The sequence below is a fragment of the Triticum urartu genome, chromosome 1 (assembly GCF_003073215.2).
Source record: "Triticum urartu cultivar G1812 chromosome 1, Tu2.1, whole genome shotgun sequence".
Lineage (NCBI taxonomy): Eukaryota > Viridiplantae > Streptophyta > Magnoliopsida > Poales > Poaceae > Triticum > Triticum urartu.
The window spans coordinates 26,231,209-26,253,553 of record NC_053022.1 but is presented as its reverse complement, the minus strand read 5'-3'; the positions used below and the strand labels follow the sequence as shown (position 1 = coordinate 26,253,553).

The 22,345-nt window shown below is 42.2% G+C and overlaps 1 protein-coding gene and 1 pseudogene across 5 annotated transcripts; both read right to left on the bottom strand.

Annotated features, from left to right (window-relative positions):
* Positions 1 to 655: 655 nt before the first annotated feature.
* On the bottom strand, positions 656 to 6,985 carry LOC125544244 (annotated as a pseudogene).
* Positions 6,986 to 7,265: 280 nt separating this feature from the next.
* Positions 7,266 to 20,358, bottom strand: LOC125544220 (protein MICRORCHIDIA 2-like). 5 transcript variants are annotated; one of them, XM_048707830.1, is made up of 21 exons: positions 20,152 to 20,357; positions 19,988 to 20,077; positions 19,514 to 19,548; positions 19,316 to 19,394; positions 19,109 to 19,198; positions 17,890 to 17,965; positions 17,702 to 17,780; positions 17,495 to 17,623; positions 16,109 to 16,207; positions 15,052 to 15,156; positions 14,819 to 14,968; positions 13,391 to 13,483; positions 12,561 to 12,612; positions 12,377 to 12,488; positions 11,287 to 11,495; positions 10,504 to 10,559; positions 10,009 to 10,094; positions 8,670 to 8,712; positions 8,462 to 8,588; positions 7,691 to 7,771; positions 7,266 to 7,576 (listed from the first exon to the last, which is right to left on the bottom strand). In XM_048707830.1, exons 1-19 carry the CDS (start codon positions 20,261 to 20,263, stop codon positions 8,487 to 8,489), a joined length of 1,797 nt encoding a protein of 598 aa, XP_048563787.1. In that variant the 5' UTR covers positions 20,264 to 20,357; the 3' UTR covers positions 7,266 to 7,576; positions 7,691 to 7,771; positions 8,462 to 8,486. The 5 variants fall into 5 exon arrangements, with proteins under 5 accessions (XP_048563787.1, XP_048563785.1, XP_048563802.1 ...); XM_048707828.1 differs by having other exon boundaries at positions 7,695 to 7,771; XM_048707845.1 differs by having other exon boundaries at positions 8,485 to 8,588.
* Positions 20,359 to 22,345: the final 1,987 nt, after the last annotated feature.

Here is a 22,345-nt window from a genome sequence, read left to right as displayed (position 1 = left end):
TACAAGAGAGAAAACAATCTAGGATAATATAATTCATGTATAGAGTCCTGCTCATTGGAATGAGAGGAATCAGAAAGGCTTGTTGACTCAGTTCGATGTCTAGGTCGAGACACAGAAAGCTGAGCAGCACAGCTTTCAAAGCTGGACTTGTATTACGGCACCACAGTACCACATAGAATTTTGGCAATGCTACAGCTATAAACAAAGTGATACTAGATCATGATGTCTGGCAGCCTATCAGCATGATTCGGTCGTAGTTTAAAGTATCAGAGTACACGCATTCATGGTTTTCTTGCGAGGACTAGCAAAGGATTGGATAGCAAGCAAGAAACAAATGGAAGTCACTTTCATCTCTAACCTCCTCTCTCTCTTGAATAAAGATGTCACTTTATGTCATCGTGTTCAATTACACTATGAGTAAATTACACAAAACTTTAATATTGATGGTTGATGTAACAAATAGTCAAAACAATATATTTGAGTAATCTCTCACAACAAACACAAGAAAACCATGATTGATTGTGTGTCGCCTGCTCACTTCCTCCGCGTACGCACTTAGCAGTGACACAACACAGCACACACGACGCATTTGTGAATGTTCTTTGTGAATGTCCCGCGCCTCCGCCTCCGCCTCCGCCTCCCAGCGCCGCTGCCCCGCGCTTGACGCAAACAACAACATCCGGACCGCGACCCGCGGGCCCAGATCGAACCTAGGAAGGGTCCGCGTTGCCGACGCCCGCACGCCACGGATCAGCACGCCGGAGAGCCACCTAGTCGCTCCGACAAAGGCCAGCGTCGTCGCCTCGTCTTCTCGCCCGTTGATCTTCCCGCGTGCACACCCTACGCCATGTTCCTCCGCCCCGAGACATAGCAGATGTGCGCCTCCTCTGCCCTCCGCCGTTCGGCGGGACGGGCACCGCCACCGCAGCCGGCGCCGGCGGCGGCCAGGGGAATCGAGATGGGGAGCGGTTGACTAGGGTTGCGGGGGGCCTTCGGAGTCGCTCGAGCGGGAGCGACCCGGGGGGCGATTCAGGTGAAATATGCTGCTTCAACATTTTAACTCCATCCACTCCCCATGACCCCTTAATCCTTATGATCTATTCCTGCCTATTTATAGGTTCTTCACACCTTCTAAAGCGTTGCATTCTACCTATCCTTCTCTCCTTTCTTCTTCAAATTGCTTCACATGGTAGTTCAACTTGAGACATCTTCTCGTGATATATACTTTCCACATTTTCTTGTGATATATACTCTCCTCCTTTACCACTAAATTTATCCCCGCTCACCTTCGGATCCATATCTACTTCCCTCATGTGACTCAAGCCTATCTACTACTTGCCTCATCTAATCCCCTTCTTGAATCACGATATAAGTGGGAGGGGAGAAAGAAAACAAGGATGGATGGTGATAGAACATTCCCATTGAGTTGGCCACAAGGCATTGCACACCCTGCTCAACAATCTTGGGTCTGCTCTTGGAGGAGTGCAACCTGAAGGAGTGAATCAGGGATCGGGGGCCTTGAGAATGAGATTTTGTTTCTCCACAAGGGGAAACATTTCAAGCCACTAGACATGGGAGGCATAGGGAAAGGAAGAGTAACTTGAAATGGCAGATCTTCTACAGGCCCCTTTTATGTCTCTTCACATTCTCCTGCATTAACTACTAGAGTCCTAAAAACCGTTTGCTAGCTTCTTGGAGTTTCTACGGCATTCTTCTTCTTCACTCCAGCATGCTATTCTTCTAAATGTAAACAATCCATAGCATTTGGGAACACAGACGAGGGAGCTTGTCTATGGTCAACGTATGATTGGACTCCAGATCATCTCGGAACACATGTATGTGCACACACCATAGGTTTCATTCTCTCATTGGTAGACAAAAAATCTCCCTCGTCCTTGGTCGGAAATACAAGTTGGAAAAATCATTGCCTTCGTCTTCAAAGAGGATTGCACTCAAAATGCTGCAATAGCCATCTTGGCCTGGGGTTACTAACAGCGCCTTCAAGTCTGGTTACATCACCACACGATCAAGTCAGCAGTAACGTCCATCATTACTACGACGTTGTTACTACATGGCCATGCGGCTGCCGTATTCCCTTGACTTGTCACTCCTACATAAGCCGAAGCCAAGATAGCCTCTAGACAAAACTTACAAGCTCGCAAGATGCACGCTGTAACCACATTGTCCATACAAGAGAAAACATCCTGCAGAAGTACGATGCTACGACTAGAACAGGTGGCATGAACATGGGTAAAAGCTCCTACATGTGCAACTCATGCCTAGATTATCAACATGCTCATTGCATTCACGAAATTCCCAAATCATGAGCATTGCCACGAAATCCCCCTGACAGCTCAACTTTATATTTTTTCCAAATAAAAATTACGCTCATCATTCTCAGATTTTTTTTTAGCAATACAAAGTGGATCTCCCATGAGCAGGAAAAATTCTTGTGGAAGAGCGAAAAAGAATTTCCTTACAACAGAAAAAAAAGGAAGGAATGCTAGGAAGGCATTGATTACTCATGAGCTTGGCCAGATATGTACACAGGTACAGGTAAGAAGGGGAATGGGGCTACAGAAACATAGTCAACTGCAGGGCGTGACTGAGCACGATGATGTTCCCTTTTCTGTCTAGCTCTTTCTTCGTCGTCCCGCAGCTCAGCAACACAAAGAACTCCAGCGATCTCGCTATTCTCATTGGTTAGGCAGCCGATGCAATATAAGTCCTGCCATTAAAGCAGGAAGATACAAAAGGCTGCCATGGAACATTCTTCTTGCACTCTTGTGAGTAGGATCCAGTACAAATGATAAGGCTCCAATGGTAAGGCCCGTCGTTAGAAGTGATGCTTCAAAACTGAACCATCCAGATGTTAGACCCCCTACAGATTAACCATTTGTTAGTTCCATGAGTAACATCTCAAGTTTGACCAAGTTTATTTGTTACAAGTAGAAGCAAATGGAAATTATTAGAGAACCTATATGATCATTGGTACTTACAGTTATACCCAATATGCATGATTACATATCCCAAGTTTGACCAATTTTATTACAAGTAATGGAAATTAGAGAACCAATATGCATGATTACTACTTACAGTTGTATGCAAGTAACCCCAATGGCAGCATGTAGAGACAATTCCTGAGTGATACCCATGCAGTTCTTGTACCACTAGGATCAGCAAAAGAGAGCATTCGGTACCTGAATCAGCAAGTCAATCAATGTAAAGGCCTGTAACATTTTGATGTAACTTCTACACTAGATAGATCTAGTAATAACCAGTTGGAATTAATAATTGAGTTACCCTCCAGCAACGTAGTCGTCACGGCATAAGTACGCAAGGGCCATGAAATGTGGTAACTGCCAAAAGTACAAAGCAGCAGGCAGAATCATAGAGTTGAGTGACACTTCAGATGCTGCTGCTGCCCACCTGTATCAAGATAAATAAGGCCGGCCAAATGCCATGTAAACATATTGCACAGCTCCATTCATATTCATTCAATAAATAAACAGGAGTGCAATACTGTACAGAATATATGCCCATGATGCCTATAAGCAACCCCCTTTTTTATTTGCTTGCTTAACATGTCATTTATATCACCTGAAACAGCCTCCAAGGCAGCGGTATCATCAATTTGGTGCTTTAAGTTAGCAGCCATGGATTTGAGAGTAGTTCATAACTTCAATTTGTTTGTTTAAGCTGGTAGGTCCAGATGTCTCTACGATATATATGTTGCTTTTATTCTAACAGATCTGTTATGGCCGTGGGTGCACAAGGCAGCAGGATATAGGCTCATCCGTGAAGGCATTGGATAGATTATGCTAGAGATAGGAAAGGTAAGAAAAGGAGTAATTCAAGTACTCCCTCCCTAGGAACAAAATGAGGCAGTACTAAGTTTGTGAGTGTGCAGGGAGAACGAGACATCGATGATGTGCATGAGTAGTCGCGAGAGTCGTCACTATGTGTGTGTGCACGCACACACACATAGACATGCATATCCGTGTTTACGTAAAATTCTTAGCTTGCAAAACGCTCTTAAATTGTGAGACGGAGGGAGTAGTAATTATCCTTGTTGGATACAGTTGAGTCCATTACAAAGAGTGTAGTTAAACTAAGAAGAGCCCAGGTGAACTAGGAAGGTAGCTATGGTTTGGTCTTGAGTTTAAACCATAGTAAACAAAAGGCACGCCTAGGCTCTAGGCAATAGCAAAACGCCTAGTGCTTAATGTGCGCATAATTGTGCTTAAGCATGTGCTTTGGTCAGAAAAGCGCAAGGCGGTGGCAAAACTCGCAATTAGCGCCTACCGTCTTTTAAAACTTCGGTTTAAACTGAAATACGACTTGCAGATCAAGTTAGCCGTCCTACTTAAAGGACTAGCATGTATCACATTTAATCACTCGATAAGAGAATAGTTTATCAATCTGTCATCTCCCTCGTTCGTCCTCCCTAAGCCATGTTCTATTACCCAATCCCATACGCCGTGCCATGCAGTGATCTTCATGGCAGTACTAAACCAGGTTGTTCCAGTGGCCAGGCCATTAAATGACTAAATCAGGGAGCACAATAAGAACTTAAACCAGGGGATGAAGAGCATACACACGCTCCATTATTCAACATATAAAATACGCCCTTCAACCTAGAAAGTCCATATGTGTGTCTTCAGCAGTAACATACCCTAGAAGTGGCGGAATGGCCCCAACAACTGCTCCCACCCATGTATTAACATGGTGTATTTGCTTCAGTGGAGTGTACACAAATGCATACAGAATGAGATTGGATGCTGCAAGCCCAGCAGCTAAGTAATTAGCCTGCAAGACATTGCCAAAGTTTCGCAATGTTCAGTTCCAATAACAGCACTATACCAACTACAGCGACCGTACACAATTCAAACAAAGTGTAGAGCAAGTACAGGCAAACAGCAAAGAGCCGAACCTTGCAAGCCAATAATGCTGTTCCTGCAGCTCCAACACTTGTAGCCCACATGGCAGCATGCACAGGACTAATACGCCCTGATGGTAGGGGCCGTCGCATTGTCCTTTTCATTTTAGCATCATTCTTTATCTCGAACACCTGAGAAGGACGTCGATGCACCAAGTTCATTGTCTCTAAGCGTGATAATCAGGTGTATAATGATATCTATAAGTCCCAATACAATGTGAATATGTAGGAAAATCAGAATAACTTGTCAAAAAGTGATATTAAAGTATGAGGTTGCGTGACAATGAACACAAAAGGAATTCAAGAATGTGAACACAAAGAATTAATGGAAAAGGCTACCCCAAAAAACAAGCACATACCTGGTTGAGAGTGTTGGCAGATGCTGCAACCATCATGGTACCAGTGCATGTGTAGCAAAGTCCAGCAATGTCTACGATGCTGCCACTCCCGAGCACATATCCAGCCCCCGATGTTGCCACAACAAGTGCACTAGATACCATAAAAAGGGAACGTATAATAAAATAAAATAAATGCAACAAGAGAACAAATAATTCGTCAGTTACAAGGAGTTCCAAAATGCAAGACACAGACCATGGCAAACTCATATATATTACCATATGCGGACAGATTGCAAGAAGTCGAGTGCCATTACAATTTATGAAATCTGATGAATGGCAAAAACTAATGATACTGAACACCGTATGACAAAAACATTAAAAGCTAGTTCATTTTTACCATCTTAGCTTTTCAGGGCACACTAAACCACTAATTGACCACTATGCATACATTGTCAAGGTGGACCGACCAAGGCAGTAATGATTTGGCAGCGGCCACTATCTGCTATCTAGGATCTCCACTGCGCACAAAAGTTTTGGCCAAGCCCTAACATTGCATGACATGGGTCCAAAAGCACAACAAACTGGATGGTGAAGCAAAAAACAAGAACAAGAAGAGGAGAGGTCATGTGTCAAACGAACCCAGTCTCCAGTACACTTACAATTCCATTTCTACATCATAAACAGAAGGGCTACATCAGCTAGTTTGTCACATAGCATCGTATGTTCACCGAACAGCATCAGAGGTTAATCTCACAGAGTCAGTACTACGAAGCCCAAGGTTCGCAATCCACCATACTAGACCCTACACCGTTAAGGGGTATTAATGAGTTCGTGCTCAGCTGTTAAGGGCTATTCATTTCTTCTGAATCTAGCCACAAGAACTGAAGAGCGTATATCTACTTCATTATGAAAAACTTCAAATGTGAAGGGAAACGGGAGCAAATTGCGCACCTGAGGCGGGCTTTGGAGAGCTCCCAGTAGCATCGCCCATAGTGCCGCAGCATGTCGGAGGTGGAGGCGGCAGTGCACCTGAGGCGGGCTTTGGAGAGCTCCCAGTAGCACCGCCTGTAGTGCCGCAGCACATTGGAGGCAGAGGCAGCAGTGGCGCCGCCTATCCACATGGCGGCGGGGGTGCACGGCGAACGATGAGGAGGCCAGAAAGATCAGGTGGACGCTTTGGGCCAAAGAGCTTCTCCTTTTTTCTTTTTCGGAATGAATGAAACAAATTTAGAGCGCGCCAGGGCACTAATTATACAACCCCAGGGCACTCGCTACACAAACCCAGAGCCAGTACTTTATTAGACCACTAATTATACAACCCTAGGGCACTAATTGCCATCTTTGGTTTGATTAGGTATGCAAGTATACAGATCATGTGTGCTGCCTAGGCCTTACTACTTATCTAATTATTACTTCCTCCATTCCTAAATATAAGTCTTTTTAGAGACTCGTGTGGAGTCTCTAAAAAGACTTATATTTAGGAACAGAGGGAGTAAAATATAGCTCAAGAACACATCACTGGAATACACATGGGATGTGCCCCCTGGTTGCCTAATTAGACAGATCAAGAACACATGACGAAAAAGTACATAAGGAAATTATACTATCACTATCTATTCGCGTCAACCCTATAACAGACAGGAATGGATCAAGAAGACATAGTATTTCTTGACTTGACTTTCATCCACCGGCCGGCAGCTGGAGGAGGTATCCACTGAGTCCTTGCCTGGAGTCGTTCACCGGGATGTCTTCCGTTTACGGTGCACCAGCCAGCAGGTGGTACACATGCTCATGATTGTTCAAAATCACTAGTTAAGGGTTACTCTTTGCAAAGGCCACATCCAACCTCCTCTGGTGTTGTGCTACTTGTCACTCCACTTGTCACTTACACATGATATAGCTTTGAATTTAGATTTCAGCCCATACCGCATCTCATCTCGTTCTACTTACATTTTCGACAACCAAATTGAGAAAATTAATCTTGAGAATGGACAAAACAAACACAACCAGCAGTCTGAATTAACCACACACACACACACACACACTGTTCCACTAGTAGTTATCACACAATAGCGTTCTACTCTACAGGATATGTAAAAAGATGTGAAATAGTAACACCCAGTATATATTACAGTGAACTGTGCATGCTGCCACCACACCACACCATAGCTAACAGTGGCGGCCAGTACCACACCAGAACAGAAAAGAAAAGAAAACAGAGGAACTTCACACTGAAGATTTCCCTTGAAGAGGGCAACTATACCGATCGCGCTGATCATTTGTATGCGTATGAGCAACTCTGCAAAGAATCCACACATTCAGCTCAAGAAAGATGGAACATACGAAAATTTCAATCTTTTACCCTAACAAACCAACAGAATTCAAGATGCAAAAATTGGTTCCGGAAACGTACATACCATCCGTATCGCTGTTCAGTATTTGTGCTTTGATGAAACCACATATTTCCAGGAGTTTGGTTCCCATAGTTTAGGCCCTGTTAATGGAAACCGATGTCAGGGTCTCTCTATGAAAAATAACTATCCAAATAGATGGTAGAAGACCATGCATGTGGGCAACGAAGTCAAAGTCGTTAGCACCATTGAAAGTCACCGGGCAACAAGGGGTGGAAACGAAGACGGATAACGAATACAATGCATCTGTTTTTCTCTTTTTGGTGGAGAAGGTGATGCTAGGTCAAGCCATCGAGTGAAACAGTGGCCGGCCACAACATGGAAGTATGGATGACAGCTGGACCCAGATCCTTAACATACAAACTCTTAACATATTTTGACACCCAAGACAAGGAGTCCTAATAGGATAAATACTTTAGCATAGTTGTATACAACATCTGTCTGCAACAGAAAAATTCAAACAATGAATGAAAGAGTTCAGATCTGTCCAAATAAATCACAAATAATCATGAAGCAGTTAACCTGTCCTCAGGCATTACTGGTCATTTTTAGATGTACATTCCAGTTTATCAGGATACCAGCCATGAGGGTTGACAACTAGAATTAAGGGCTTCACTTAACCAAGATGAGATCAAGGGAGGCTATTCAAGTAATAGCAGTTTAAGATTTCACATGTAACGTTGCCATTTAGTATGCAGATAACTGTGTGGTTAAATAACTACACAGGTATATTTTGAATTTTCCAGTGCGTCAATAAAATACTCCTATAATACCTGTCAGAAGTAGTAAAAATAACCTTCACATGTAATGTTGTTGCTGGCTCCTCCGCAACTGCAGCTCAGCTGCGAGCTGAGAGCACTTCCTTCTTGTTTCCTCTAGTTCATGCTCCAGCTCGCCAATCTACAAAGAATCATTAGATCTCATCAGGTGGCACGATATGATCTCCTTCCCTAACTAATCGCTTCAAATGTTATGGCATACCGTCTGCTTCAACTGTGTATCTCGTTGCCGAAGATCTTCACGCCTGTAAAGGATGTTTTAAGTTCAGCTTGCAAAGAAAAAATTGGTAATGTGGATTTCACGCAATAACACACCACTAACAAGTCCTACTAATTGAATTAAATGTTAAGCCACGTTGTAATAACAAGGTAAGTGTTGGAAGTGAGCACATATAACAGGCTGATTAAGTCACACAAACCTGAGCTCAGGCAGTCTAATGATTTATCTCATACCACAAATTAGACTGGGAATACAAATTGAAATAGTGATGATCTATGCAGCAAGATGGACAATAGTAGAGAGAGAGAAAGAGCATGCAGCATATCAAATTCTGAATCTATCATGCAGGCCATAAAATGCTCAGAGTCGACAAGCTACTTGAGCTTGGCTCGTTGTCTGAATTAGCAAGCCGGCCTCGATTAGCTTGCAAAGGCTTGTAAGTTTCCACCTTTTATATTGCAGCACTGCCCTTTTGATCATCCTGCAACCCATATTCAGATACCCCAACCCAAGCCTGAGGATCTAACCTCACTCCCATCACAACACATCCCACCCAATCCTGAACTTCCCTTCAGTCATTCCACACTCCCCATGCCCAAACCATAAAGATGAAACCCAAGCCACCTCTCATACTGTGCCTGTGTATGGCCGACCGCCATCCCTCGCCCTAACCATCTCTGGGTCATTATTTCTATCACCCTCCAAATTGATTCCACTTTCTTCCCCAACCGATGAGGCCTATAAGGTGCAACGGCAGCAGTACAGAATGTCAAAGACACCTCCAGTGGCAGCTGTGGGCCAGTGGGGTCTAGGGCTCTAGGCCAACACCCAATGACCTAGGTTGGGCAGAATAGACATGGCAATAATAGAGTGCAGCACAGTTTCTTCAAATCCTGGGGTGTTCTTGGATTCTCATTTCTTTGGTCTGTCCAAGAGCATGATGATAGATTGAGTTCCTTCATTGCATATTCATGGAAGGTTGGTTGATCAGTTCAGCGACAGCTGCTGAAGCTGGTGATGTGCTTCTCAGTCTCTCTCATTGATTCGAAGTGGGAACGGTAAAAATGAAGGGATGTGAAATGAGGTCAACGTGAATCCTAATATCTCAACACTTCATATGTATGGTGCCCTGTTACCGAGTTTTAACAGGCCGCAGGCCGAGTGCAAGCTTTGACAGAGTTGAGGTTCTCGACCACGGCTTGAGTTTGCATCAAGATGAAGTGGAGCCTATCTACGCCGCTCGGCTTGTTCACGCTTGTATACATACGACACATTCTGCTGCAATTAACCCCATATGTGTACCATAATCATTCAAATTTACCTTGTGAACAGAACCAAATTTTCTTCACTCAACTTCTCATTGCAACTGGGATCAAGAACACCAAGAGAGCCAATATCTACCAGATCCTGAATGTCACACAAGATAAAAAAAGATCATATGAGTACATTTCACATCCACTTGGAGGGGTGTTATTATTGATTACAAAGTGTTATAGCACAACTTATTAGCTAAAAGTATATTTCCATCATGCAGCAGTATATATACTTGCCTAGTGCGAAAAAGTATCCAAATGACTGTGCTTAATTAGGCTTTGACACTACACTAGTGAAAACCAAGATAAGGGCGGACCAATGGGAATTTACGGAACATGTTGACAATGGCTATTCCAAAAGACCAACAACATCACTGAAGATTGTGGAATCAGAAACCAATCTTTCTCTTCCACAAGAGATGTGACGGGCGATGAAACGAATGTCCAAAGAAAAAACACCTACAAGAACAACGTGCCTCAGTTCAAAGCCTAAGGGTGCAAACCTCTTCCAAGCCTGCTGAGTCCATACTACCTTGGCCAGACGAATGCAAAGCAGAACCTGGTCAAATGAAAATAATAAAAACATGAATGGATTATATATAGAAGTAAAAATCAATAACCTAATTGGACTCTCATACAACAGGGAAAGAAAACAGAAAAGTTACCATGCTCTGTTTGGAAAAACTTATTTATAAATAGCACGCAATATTTCACACATCATTTACTTGTTTATGAATAAACTATACAAATAACATTGAGATAATGTTCTGATAAATAAGAGAAAACTTAATTCCAGATAGCAAGATATTCCTAGTTTATGACCCTCTGGACTAGAGGACTGTTTTCTTGATAATCAGAGTCTTAAGACCATTAACTAAACCAGCGATCTATTAGTGAAAAATATTGCAATGGTGTAGGAACAAGAAAACATTAAAATATAACTCCACCGGCAGGATCTCAGGATAACATATCTACACTGAACTGAAACATCAGAGATGAAAAACCAAACATAACCCTGAAGCCTGAACTATTATACTCGCTCTGAGAGAGAGCTTCCGGAGCGCTTGAGAGGAGGGACTGTAGCAAAGAGCTGAGTGAGGAAAGAAAATTTAGGTGGCTAGTACTTAGTATCAAGTTTTTGTGGGGCTAGTTGCCCCTCCCTCCTCTTCTCTTATGTTGGGGTCTAAATATAATAATGTTGGGGTCTCCCTTACAATTTTCCAACCAAAAAATGAAATAGCTTTGACAGTATTATAGTTATTTCTACATACAACTATTACTATTACCTGCCCTGTTAGCTGTCAGTCTAAAAGCTGCTTCATCATCATATGTCTGTGGGAGCAAATTTGAGAGGTGCCCTCCAGTCTTCTGAGCAGTGGAAGCTTCATGCCGAATCTTCACACTAGGGCCGCCCGAATCTTTAAGAGCAGCCTTATACTGGGATCTCAATTTCGGATCGATTGGCTGGTAACCTATTAGATGACACTTTTCTTTCCTGCAAATAAACCATTTGTCTAAAAATATGGGAAAAGTAATGAGAACAATTGGGTGCATGATGGGTATCCCAAGTCAAACAATGTTCTTAAAATTGGCCAGATAGGCATCATATTGTTGCAAAACGTCTAAGATAACAGGTCTCTGCCAGATTTTACCAGGCTCAGCCCGACTACCTTGTAATATACCGATCATTTTTCAAACCATGCAGGAGGACTGCATGTGATCTATTAATAGAAGGAAAAACTTCAACAATACACAGGTTCAGAAGCAACAACAAACATGTAAGACATAACCTCAACCTCTATCAATAGGATCATTAAGAGTTATCACTATGCAATGACCAGCCCAACTACCTTGTACTATTACCGACTATTACGGAGAGAAGTGATCTTTTTACAAGGGTTATGGAAGCTGGGCTTTTACTTGGCCCTTTTTTTTCCTCAAGAAAAACTTGGCTCTTTTTTACCACTTGGGAAAAAGTGAGGCCACAAAGAGCTACAGTGACCTGCACCTGTATGTTCAATGTTTGTTAAACTTGACGACACAACATTAATCGGTGAAGACAATTTACTATAGCACTGCCGCCATTCGTATATAAATGACATCCTATAAAGCATGGTGTCAAACTTCTCTGACTTTGATGAGCATTACAGAACAAAGTTTTAGATAAAACAGTGTTATTGTTTACAAAAACTTAAATGTTTAAAACAGAAGTGTTAGATACATATGAATAAATCAATCAAAAATTCTTCAACAATATGAAGCTAGTGCAAGTATGCATAGTGTAGTATATACTTCATAAGCACAATGCTATTTTCCTTTACATTGAGCAGTTGATGTGCAAAAACAAAACAAAAAATGGTGTCTGAATGCGCTTACCAATAATCAACGATAATTTGTTTCAGTTTTGTTTCCAGCCTAATGAACAGTGGAGTCCTCTCAAAGTCTTGCTTGTCATGTGCCGGCTCAATAAAATTTGCCTCAAGTACACCTAAATCAAGACAAGTGTCATCCTAACAGAAACAAATTAAGCAAAGTGACAGTTCTAAGATATGAAACTCACCTATAACACTTCTCCCTCTACTAGATGCTTCTTGAAGGACCTTCCAGAATGGCTGCAAAGGGTTTTCTTTTTTTTTCAAGAACTCAATTCCAGCCCAAATTGTATTGCAATAATTTTATCACTAGAACTGTATTTTTAGATGGCCAAACCCGACTCTGAACATGATAACGTGCATTTAAGCCTCTCCTCATATTCATAGATGAACATAAATCATGAAACTATAACATTCTGAAAGTTTTTTTTTAGCGGAGAACATTCAAAATATTGATAACTTCTACTGGCAGCTCGATATTCCTTACATAACAGGTCTAAATATAATAATGGAGATCATCAACATTTCAAGAGAAAGGTTGAAGAAAGACTGGTGATACGGTCTAACACTAGGATGCATTCAATTAGTCCTTAAGATGGGCTACAAAACCAGTTGCGGATTACAATGACTACAGTTGTCTAGACCATGGTTACCAGAGTCACCCTGACAATATGTACCGCAGACTATTACTGTCATGACCTGATGGCCATGAAAAATTAAGAAAACTACATATCTTCCATTTGGTGATTTCCATATAGATTTCAAAAATAGCAGCTACAAGCACTCCATCTTCTCATCTTTTACAGTTATATATATGATGCATCTTCAATGTCTATATCCATATATATACTCGACATATAAAAATTTCTGCATTGACATATCACTATATTGCATATGGGGCAACACTGCAACATACTTTGTAAATGCTGAGATGTGATCTAACGAACATGACACATAATAAAACAATACCAATAACAAAGGAAAATGAACGAATAAGTCAGAACTGAAAAGTGCTTACCATGATTAGTCGATTTTTATGGTAGACATTAATCCCAAAAATGCCCAAAACAGGAGCCTCTTTTGCAAAGCCAATATCTACCTTCACTGACACCTGTGGTTCCAATTGAAATGCAATTAAAAATACTTTTTGCACACAAAAATTAAAGGAACCATTTCGCAATAAGATATTAAAACATGTTTGAGAACAGCCAACCAAGGCATTGAGACAGAGATAACTCTCTATTAACTAATGAAATGAGACCCCTCCCCCAAATTGCTCCCAACCCTAACCATTACCCAAGCTCTCCTCCATGCCACCGTCTTGGTCCCCCTCCTCCCTCCCGTCCGGCGAACTCGTCGGTGGCCAGAGGAGTGGGTACCCATTCCTTTCATTTCTCTTGGTTCTTACTCCCTCCATTCCTAAATATATGTCTTTTTAGAGATTTCAATAAGGGTTACATACGGATGTATATAGACATATTTTAGAGCGTAGATTCACTCATTTTGCTCCGTATATAGTTCACATTAGAATCTCTAAAAAGACTTATATTCAGGAACGGAGGGAGTATATGTCCTTGTTTCCCTAGCGGCATTGACAAGGTGCTGACGGTGATGACGCGTTCGAAAAGGTCTCTCGGGTCTCTCCCTACATTGACGAAGTCCGATCAGGCGCCGGCGAAGGGCCTGTGAGGGTAGGTGTTGCAAGATCTGTTGGCTCTCTTCGGATCTCTGCAGTTGGTGTGTCAATCAATGGAAGCAGTTGGCTGTCTCTTGGTGCGGTGATCTCGATCTCTTATCTTGATGTGTTTTGCAGCATGGCTCAGTTTCTCCAATCCTCTGGACTAGTGGTGAAGGATTGTAAGCCTGCGTTGCAGGGGGTAATGCCCCAACCGATGTTCAGCATTACTAAATCTTGTTTCTAGCAGCGAGTGGCTATTGTGGTCTTCAAAGCCTAGTATGGCGAGGGCATTTGCAGTTTTCCTTTCCCATACTGCCAGTTCAGTTCAACTTTCAAGCTCCGACGGTCAGCAAACAATCAAAAACAGCCAGTATGGTTTTGGTTGTAATTTTAGTTTTTTACACATCGTTTTGCCTCAACTTTCGGAGAGAGGACAGATTTGTCATTTTTGCCCCATATATTGGGGTCAAGTTTAGTACTACAATATAAGATATGTATTCTGATCTTTTGGAACAAGCAACACATAAGTTGCTTTCATCAGTACTTGCTACTTCTCAACCCATCTAGTTCTCTCATCCCAATCTATCTACCACCGTTTCTATACACTAATGCTCTTCAAGCAATGCCTTCTGGCCATCTTCCGCGGGGTAGTTATCTAATTGGTTGCCATCAAGACTAGCAAAAAACTCATCTTCTGCTAGATGGTACCTCGATAGTTCACGACAAGAATATCCTGAAAAGGAATAGCAGATGCACAAATGCACTTACCACTTGAGAATCATGGGCAACTTGAGGTTTGTAAGTAACTACTTTCTTAAACTTCAGCTCATTGGCAATGTTTATCTGTTCAACAGGCTTTCCTCTTAGTATAATTTGGAAGTTCTCAAACTTCTTGAGGTAAAGGATGGAGCTATATGCCTGCATATTGAGAACCAAGAATTTCTAGTACAATATGGTAAGGCTTATGAGAAAAGTGAACAATATAAAGAAATAAAACTTACACGTAATGAGAATCTCAGTCTGTGAGATATATGTTGCTGAATAATTTCTTTTTGAATCTTCGTTGACGCCCCACTGTTTTGACCTTGATCCCGAAGCAATATGTCCTGAAAGTTAGGCAACAAGAAAAAGCATCGTAAAACAAATTGCCAATGTGGGGAAAATAACCATGTTTTGCAAATAAAAAATAAAACTATTTATTCACGTTCAGTTTTTTCCCTTTTGAACTCAAACTGTAGGGGGGTGGGGGCTGACAGTAAATATATTTTAATTAGAGAAAAATATGTGCACGTGGGGAGAGAATGTACAAGAGGGGGCAGAACAAGAGAGGGAGCCTAAGGATCATCTAGCTGGTCCAGCCATATCCTAAGAGAAGAAGCATGGTCATCCTTCATTCCATAAGAAAGGAAGAGGTCCATTCTTAAATTGAAAAACCAAGATGCCCTGCAAGGGAAAATATTTTCAAAGATCCTGGTGTTCTTTTGCTTCTAAGTAGTAAATACCCCAGGCAGAGACTGAGAAGACTTCAAAAGCGAAAGGCTTCCTGATTGTATTCTTGACCTGGTCTACAAGGCTTTCCATAAGCTCCATAGGAGGGTGGAAATGAATGCCAATCTTGGCCCAGTAGCCAAGACTGAAATTACATGACCCCAAGAGGTGCTCCCTGCCCTCATGAGCATCAGGATTGCAGAGCACACAGTTAAAACCCCCCAGAAGGAGTGCAGTGTCATTCTAGCATGTCTTTGGTATTGAGCCTGTCCTTAAGGAGGCAAACAAAGCTCTTAATCTTCAGGGTGCACTTGGATTTCCATATCAGGGTACGATAGGCTGGGGTCTGGAGGTGTTGGAACTCTGGTCTGTGATGCTTATGACACCAGTCCAAATGTTTCGGTAATCCTACAGTCGCAAATGGGGGGGGGGGGGGGGGGGAGGAGGGGGGGGGGGGGGGGGGGGGGGGGCGACTCCTTTTCTCTATTCCCTCTTGATGAAAACGGAACGCAACGCTCCTGAATTTTCGAGGAAAAAATGCATCCAAAGAGAATTTCATGAGGAACTAACCTCATCATCATCATCAAAGTCAAGTTCTAAAAGGCCATCGTCATTCATCCATAAATTGTATATCACCACCTTGGTTCCATGACTATCCATATCCTCGAACTGAATCCACATAAGAAAAATTATTAATACATATGTATACACTATGCAGAAAATCGGTCACTTCCCAGGAAGAAGCTAATCATTTTACAGATGGTTATGTGATAGCTTAAGAAAACTGTAACAATAAATCAACTTGACATAAAAGATAAAAAGAACCATGACTAAGTGAAGCACTCACAACTGGATACATGCTATAGAAAAATAATTCTAGATACACCGCTTTGGAAAACAATAAGACAAGAAAGAACTTATAAGAAAAATAACACCAAACTATATTATATTTAACTGAAAACTTCAGGAAAGACCCCGACAGTGAATTTTATTAATTGAGAGGAAAATATATACAGCAGAAAGGGAAATTTACAAAAGGAGGGGGGATGCTAAATGGCACCAAAAGAAAGCAGCCTAGGTACTAGGAGCAGAAGGCTCCACAAACTGATCTAACCAAGACCTGATAGAGATATCATGTTCCTCCATTCCGGAAGAAAGAAGGAAAATATCTCCATTGAAGTTGAACACCTGGCAATGGAGAGTCATACCTGGCATACGTATAATGCGAGGGGTAAAATCTGTCCAATAAGCTTCATTCTAAGTATTCAATCAATAATAAACAGCATATGTTGCTACAGGAACAACTCCAAATGTGCTGGCCATTGATTGGCACAGAAGTGTTGGGTTTAGCTCCGGTATGCCAAGCTAGAAATATAATGCTCTAGATGAGACAGAGAGGTAACGAACCATAGCTAAGATACAGCAACATACAACACAAACCTTAGTTGACTCAAATGGATCCTGGATTCTTTTTTCTTTTTTCTTTTTTCTTTGGAGCTTCCAAAATACAATATGTACTTAACTGCTTGATATCTAAATTAATTTAGAATGCTATTTTTCCAACATAATTTTAGTGCTCTCTTTAAACAGCAATAACGTACCAAGGTCTGAAGCATGCTTCATTAACATACAGAGGCAAAGATACTGAAAATAGAGGCCTAAAATATGTAGGCTAAATCTTTATGTGCACTGGCATGGCTAATTAAAAAGTATTGGAGTATTGGACCAATTTTACATGTTAGCGGAAGTAGAGGAACCAAGTTAGACTTATCCCGAGCCTTTCACGGCTAATGGTTGGCTCACTCATCCACGAAACATCAACTATTTTTTGGCTCTTCCATCCTTCTAAAAAAGAAGAGCTACTACCCTAGTGTAATACACTCATTGCAAACATTCACTACTTAGTTTCAAATTATGACTGGAGAATGACTAAATAATGTTTGGCATGAACGTCACCTGCTGTAGCAGTTCTTCCTTCGAAGAAAAAGGGGACCAGTCAAGTATTATCTTTAGGCTACTATCCCAATCACCCTGTGAACCATAAACCAAAGGTGCTATTTGGCCATCTTGGACCTCAAAATCAAGCTGAACAGTGAAGGGAGATGTCAGCTATAGACAGGCAAGGCTGCATCAAAGAAATACTGCTGGACCAACTTGACATACCATGGGGACAACAATGTCATCCTTCATTGTTCTCCTCAGGAAAGTGTAAGAGAGCAAACCAATACTCAAGGTAACTTTACTGCAGGACAAAACAATTGTGTGACAATCATTAACAAATACAAAAGACTGAACAAAAAATCACGAGCTCTTCCAAAAAGATCAATAATAACTGGAATGATAATACTTACCTTTCACGTATTGCACGAGTAAAAACAATTGCGTCAGCACCGAGTCTCATTGTGCTTGTCTTAAAGCCATTTCCATCTGCAGAGTAGCAAAAGGTTGGAGTTTAGCCAACAATAGGCACAGCAAGTGTTACTTTTTTCAAAAAACATAAATCAGTTGTATACTGCATGACTTTTTTTGTTATAATATATGAACTAGAACTTCTCAGAAAATATTTCAGATTTGAAATTGCATGGACATTTCAAACCTGAAATGAAGGGCTTAAGTTGTGTAATACCGACTACAAATTGGTGATACAAGGTAAGGCCACTTATTATTGTAAAGAATAGAGCCTAAGAACTGTAGCTCGGCTTAGTATTTTAATATTCTAAGGTTTCCAAAATCCACTAGTTACCAAGAGGCATTGAAGAATTAATCCATCTTTCGATAGGGATAAATAGACATCAAGATGTTTTGAGTGCCACTTAAATTTGAATAAACAATGTTTTTGCGTTCCTTACACCACAACCACAGTCCATCAATATAAGCTAACACCAAAAGGTGCATTTAAAATGGTTTAGTGAGTAATTGATTCAAGCATCGCACATGGTACCATCAGACAGGACGCCATTATGTACAACAGTATAACACAAAATCATAAGCAACACAGGCTTATGTGGAATGAAATAATTAAAGTAAGATAGCATGCCAAAAGTATTAAAAGATCATTTTATCACTTCTACCTCCCATTCAGTTTACCCATTGAGTTACACCAATTGTATGCAAAAGTATAACAGATCATTATCATCCCATGTATTTAAACTTTCCATTTCCTCATTACTGCCTCCAGTTAGCATGATGTTTTCATATTGACATGGCCTTAAAATGGAACTTTGAAGACTAGTTTCTATTCAGTATTGCAATATCTATGCATAGAAACAACCCAGAAAAATTATATATGATGAAAGTACTTCTTGAGACAAATTAATGCATATGCTTTCCAAGTATACAGTGTAAATTAACTAAGTTGGTAGTCAAAAAATTTAAAGTTTTAACAGCATCTGTGTCCAAAACTTGGTCTTTCTGGAAGCTGGAGGAAGTAACATCCTCTCTCCACAGAGTAAAATGTGGAATTTTCAAAATCAAAATGTGGAGGCTTCGGAAGTATGCATCTATTTGAAAGCCAGGAGAAATTAGTAAAAACTATTTAAATCTTTCAATACAAAAGGAAATGATACATACACTGGCCAATGGTTGTCTTTGACTTTTTGGTTGAGAATCCTAGGCTCATGCACTGGCGCACCCCTTCAGGATCCATTCCTCCTCCATCGTCTGTTAGAATAGCACCGATGAGCAGGAATTTACATAGGAAACGTTAAGGATCGACCCTCGACCCCCAACCAATTCCACGTTGTGTTCATTTTCTTGTGTTGTACTGAATCTGGATACCTTGAAAAACTAGCATTGGACTGTTGTCTTTCGTGTTGGTGCTTTTATCCACTTTTATGAATGTGGCACCATTGCAGATCTGGGACAAGAAAACCATACATCTGATCAGATCTATTCGCAACATTGTATCAGCAAGATCAGACGATTTTAGGGCATAAACAATGTTGAAGCTAAATAAATCTAGCTCATATTACAAACCTCATCTACCGCATTGTCAAGAAGTTCAGATATAGCTGCACAACAAGAGAGAAATTGTTAGACAAATACTTTACATGGTGGCAGAAGTATCTTGAACACCAAACATAAAGAGAAGTACCACACCGTCTAGTTTTTCTACGATCTAATCCAGCAAACATTTTAACAGCAAGCATTTGAGTTCTACTCAGTGGTCAAACTATACTCTTCCCCAAAAGGAAACACCAAAGAAGTGAGAACGGATAGCATGTGTTCTTCAGTATTGTCAGTGCAACCAAGAACCTCAGATAAACCAGCACGCAATTCATCTCATCTCCCCTCAGGCCAGATATGGTAACAAAAGCAGCAAGCAGTTCATCTTCTAGTCACCCGGTATCCTTGGTTAGAACAAACTGAAGTGCATTAAGCAATTTCACCTCCACAGCAGACCAAATCAGAGAATGGATGGGGGCAAGGGTGAAGGGGAAGGGGGCGAACCTCCGAACGCCCACTTGTGGGAGGTGGCGTTGGTGTGGAGGAACTTGGGGTGCACGCGGGCGCGGTCGAAGTCCCCTGTCTCCAGCGCATCTGAGACCAGGCAGAGGAAACTGGCGTCGGGATTTCGCGGAGACCAGGGGAGGATGGGGATCGAGGAGACGAACCGTGGAACTCGCGGATGGGGACGGAGGGGCCCTCGCTGGCGCCGGCCTTCCAGAAGCTGCGGCAATCCAGGGATCGACCGCCGCCGTCAACGCCGGCCATCACCGCCGGCATCCGAGGGGTGAGGTGGTTTTTTTCTTTTCTTGTGACCTCGCGAATAGTGAAGGGGTTAGCTTAGTACTCTGCTGGTTAATTTCGAAGCTACGGATAGGGGCATGTGCAAAATAGTGATTAGTCCTTTGTGTCTAAAGTTGTCCATATATATATATATAGCTTTAGCTCTATGTAGAATGTATACTAGATAATGAAAAAGCCTTCTTCCTTTTCGGCTGACTCATCTCTCTCGCGTCAGGTGTGCCGTTCACGTCAGGCGTGCCATGTGGACCCATCTCTCTCGCGTCAGGCGTGCCATGTGAACCCATGCGTGCGTCATCGCTTCCGCACTCATCCTTATCCCCTCCCATGAGGTCGCACCTTATCCTCCCAATCTCTCCATCCTCTTTCGGCACGGTCGACCCTCTCCTATATCTAACACCCTCCTCCAGAAAACTCTGTGACGTTCTTCATACATACATGTAAGATGTTAGTGACGATCAGACGAAATGGCACGGATGTATGTATCAATAATTATTTCATTCATATCTTGATCTCAATTGACAACTGATCATTCCAAAACAAAGCAAAACCACCACTTTTACCGTTGCTATCGACTCCACAAAAGCCTCAAAGGCCTACGCGAGAACACAAACGACGGACCTTTTTAGACTCTTGCCTTGTTTCACACAAATACACAAACTGCGAACAATGACTTTGGGTGAGGGCGATGAGATCATGAACTGTCGAGGCACCCCTGATTCCTCAGCAGTTCTAGCTTAGGCCTATCATTGATGCTGACATGGCGCCACACTCAGCCCCGTCAGGTTACCAGTAGTGCCAGGGCTAGTTGCTTCCAAAACTGCCATGTCGTCCTCAAGTGCATCCTCACATTCTTTCTCAAACCAAAGAGGATGGGGATCGAGAAGACGAACCGTGGAACTCGCGGATGGGGGCGGAGGGGCCCTCACTGGCGCCGGCCTTCCAGAAGTTTCGGCAATCGAGGGATCGACCACCATCGTCAACGTCGGCTGTGCCGCCGGCATGCGAGGGGAAAGGTGGTTTTTTTCCTTTTGACCCCACGAGTAGTAAAGGGGTTAGCTTAGTACTATGATGGTTAATTTCGGCACTATGGATCAGGGGCATGTATAAAAAAGTGATTAGTTACTTTGTGTCTAAAGTTGTCTATATATATAGCTTTAGCTCTATGTACACTAGATAATGGAAAAGCCTTCGTTTCGACCGACTAATCTCTCTCGTGTCAGCCAATGCATCATTCACGTCACACGTGTCGTATGCCCCCATGCGTGCGTCACCGCTTCTGCCCTCATCCTTATCCCCTCCCATGCGGTCACACCTTATCCTCTCAATCTCTCCTCTCTTCTGCGATTCTTCCTCCCCGGCACAGGCAACCCTCTCCTATCTCTAACGCCCTTCTCCAGCAAACTCTGCGAGGTTCTCCATATACACACGTAAAATGCTAGTGAGGATCAGATGGAAAGTGTAACGCCCAAGATGCGGCTATATCTCCCATGTGTCGAGGCATGACTTAGAGGCATAACTGCATTTTGGTATGATCACAAGAAGGGTCATCTTCACACAATCCCATGTAAATGAACAAGGAAGTAAATAGTTGGCTTATAATCGCCATGTCACACAATGATCAAATTGTTCATACATCAATCAGAGTACACACAAGGTCTGACTACGGACGGATCCAAATGAAAAGAAGACAACCCCAAATGCTAAGTCCCGATTGTCCCTACTGGGCACCACTATTGATCACCCGGAAAGGAAACATAGTAACGGCCAAAGTCTTCGTCGAACTCCCACTTGAGCTCGATGGCATCACCTGCATTGGTATCATCGGCACCTGCAACTGTGTTTTGTAGTATCTGTGAGTCGCGAGGACTCAGCAATCTCAAAACCCGCGAGATCAAGACTATTTAAGCTTAAAGGTAGGATGTGGTTGTAAGGTGGAGTTGCAGCAAGCACTAAGCAAACATGGTGGCTAACATACGAGTACAAGAGTAAGATGAGAAACTACGCAACGGACGCGGAGCTAGAAGTGATCAAGAAGTGATCCTGGACTACTTATGTTCA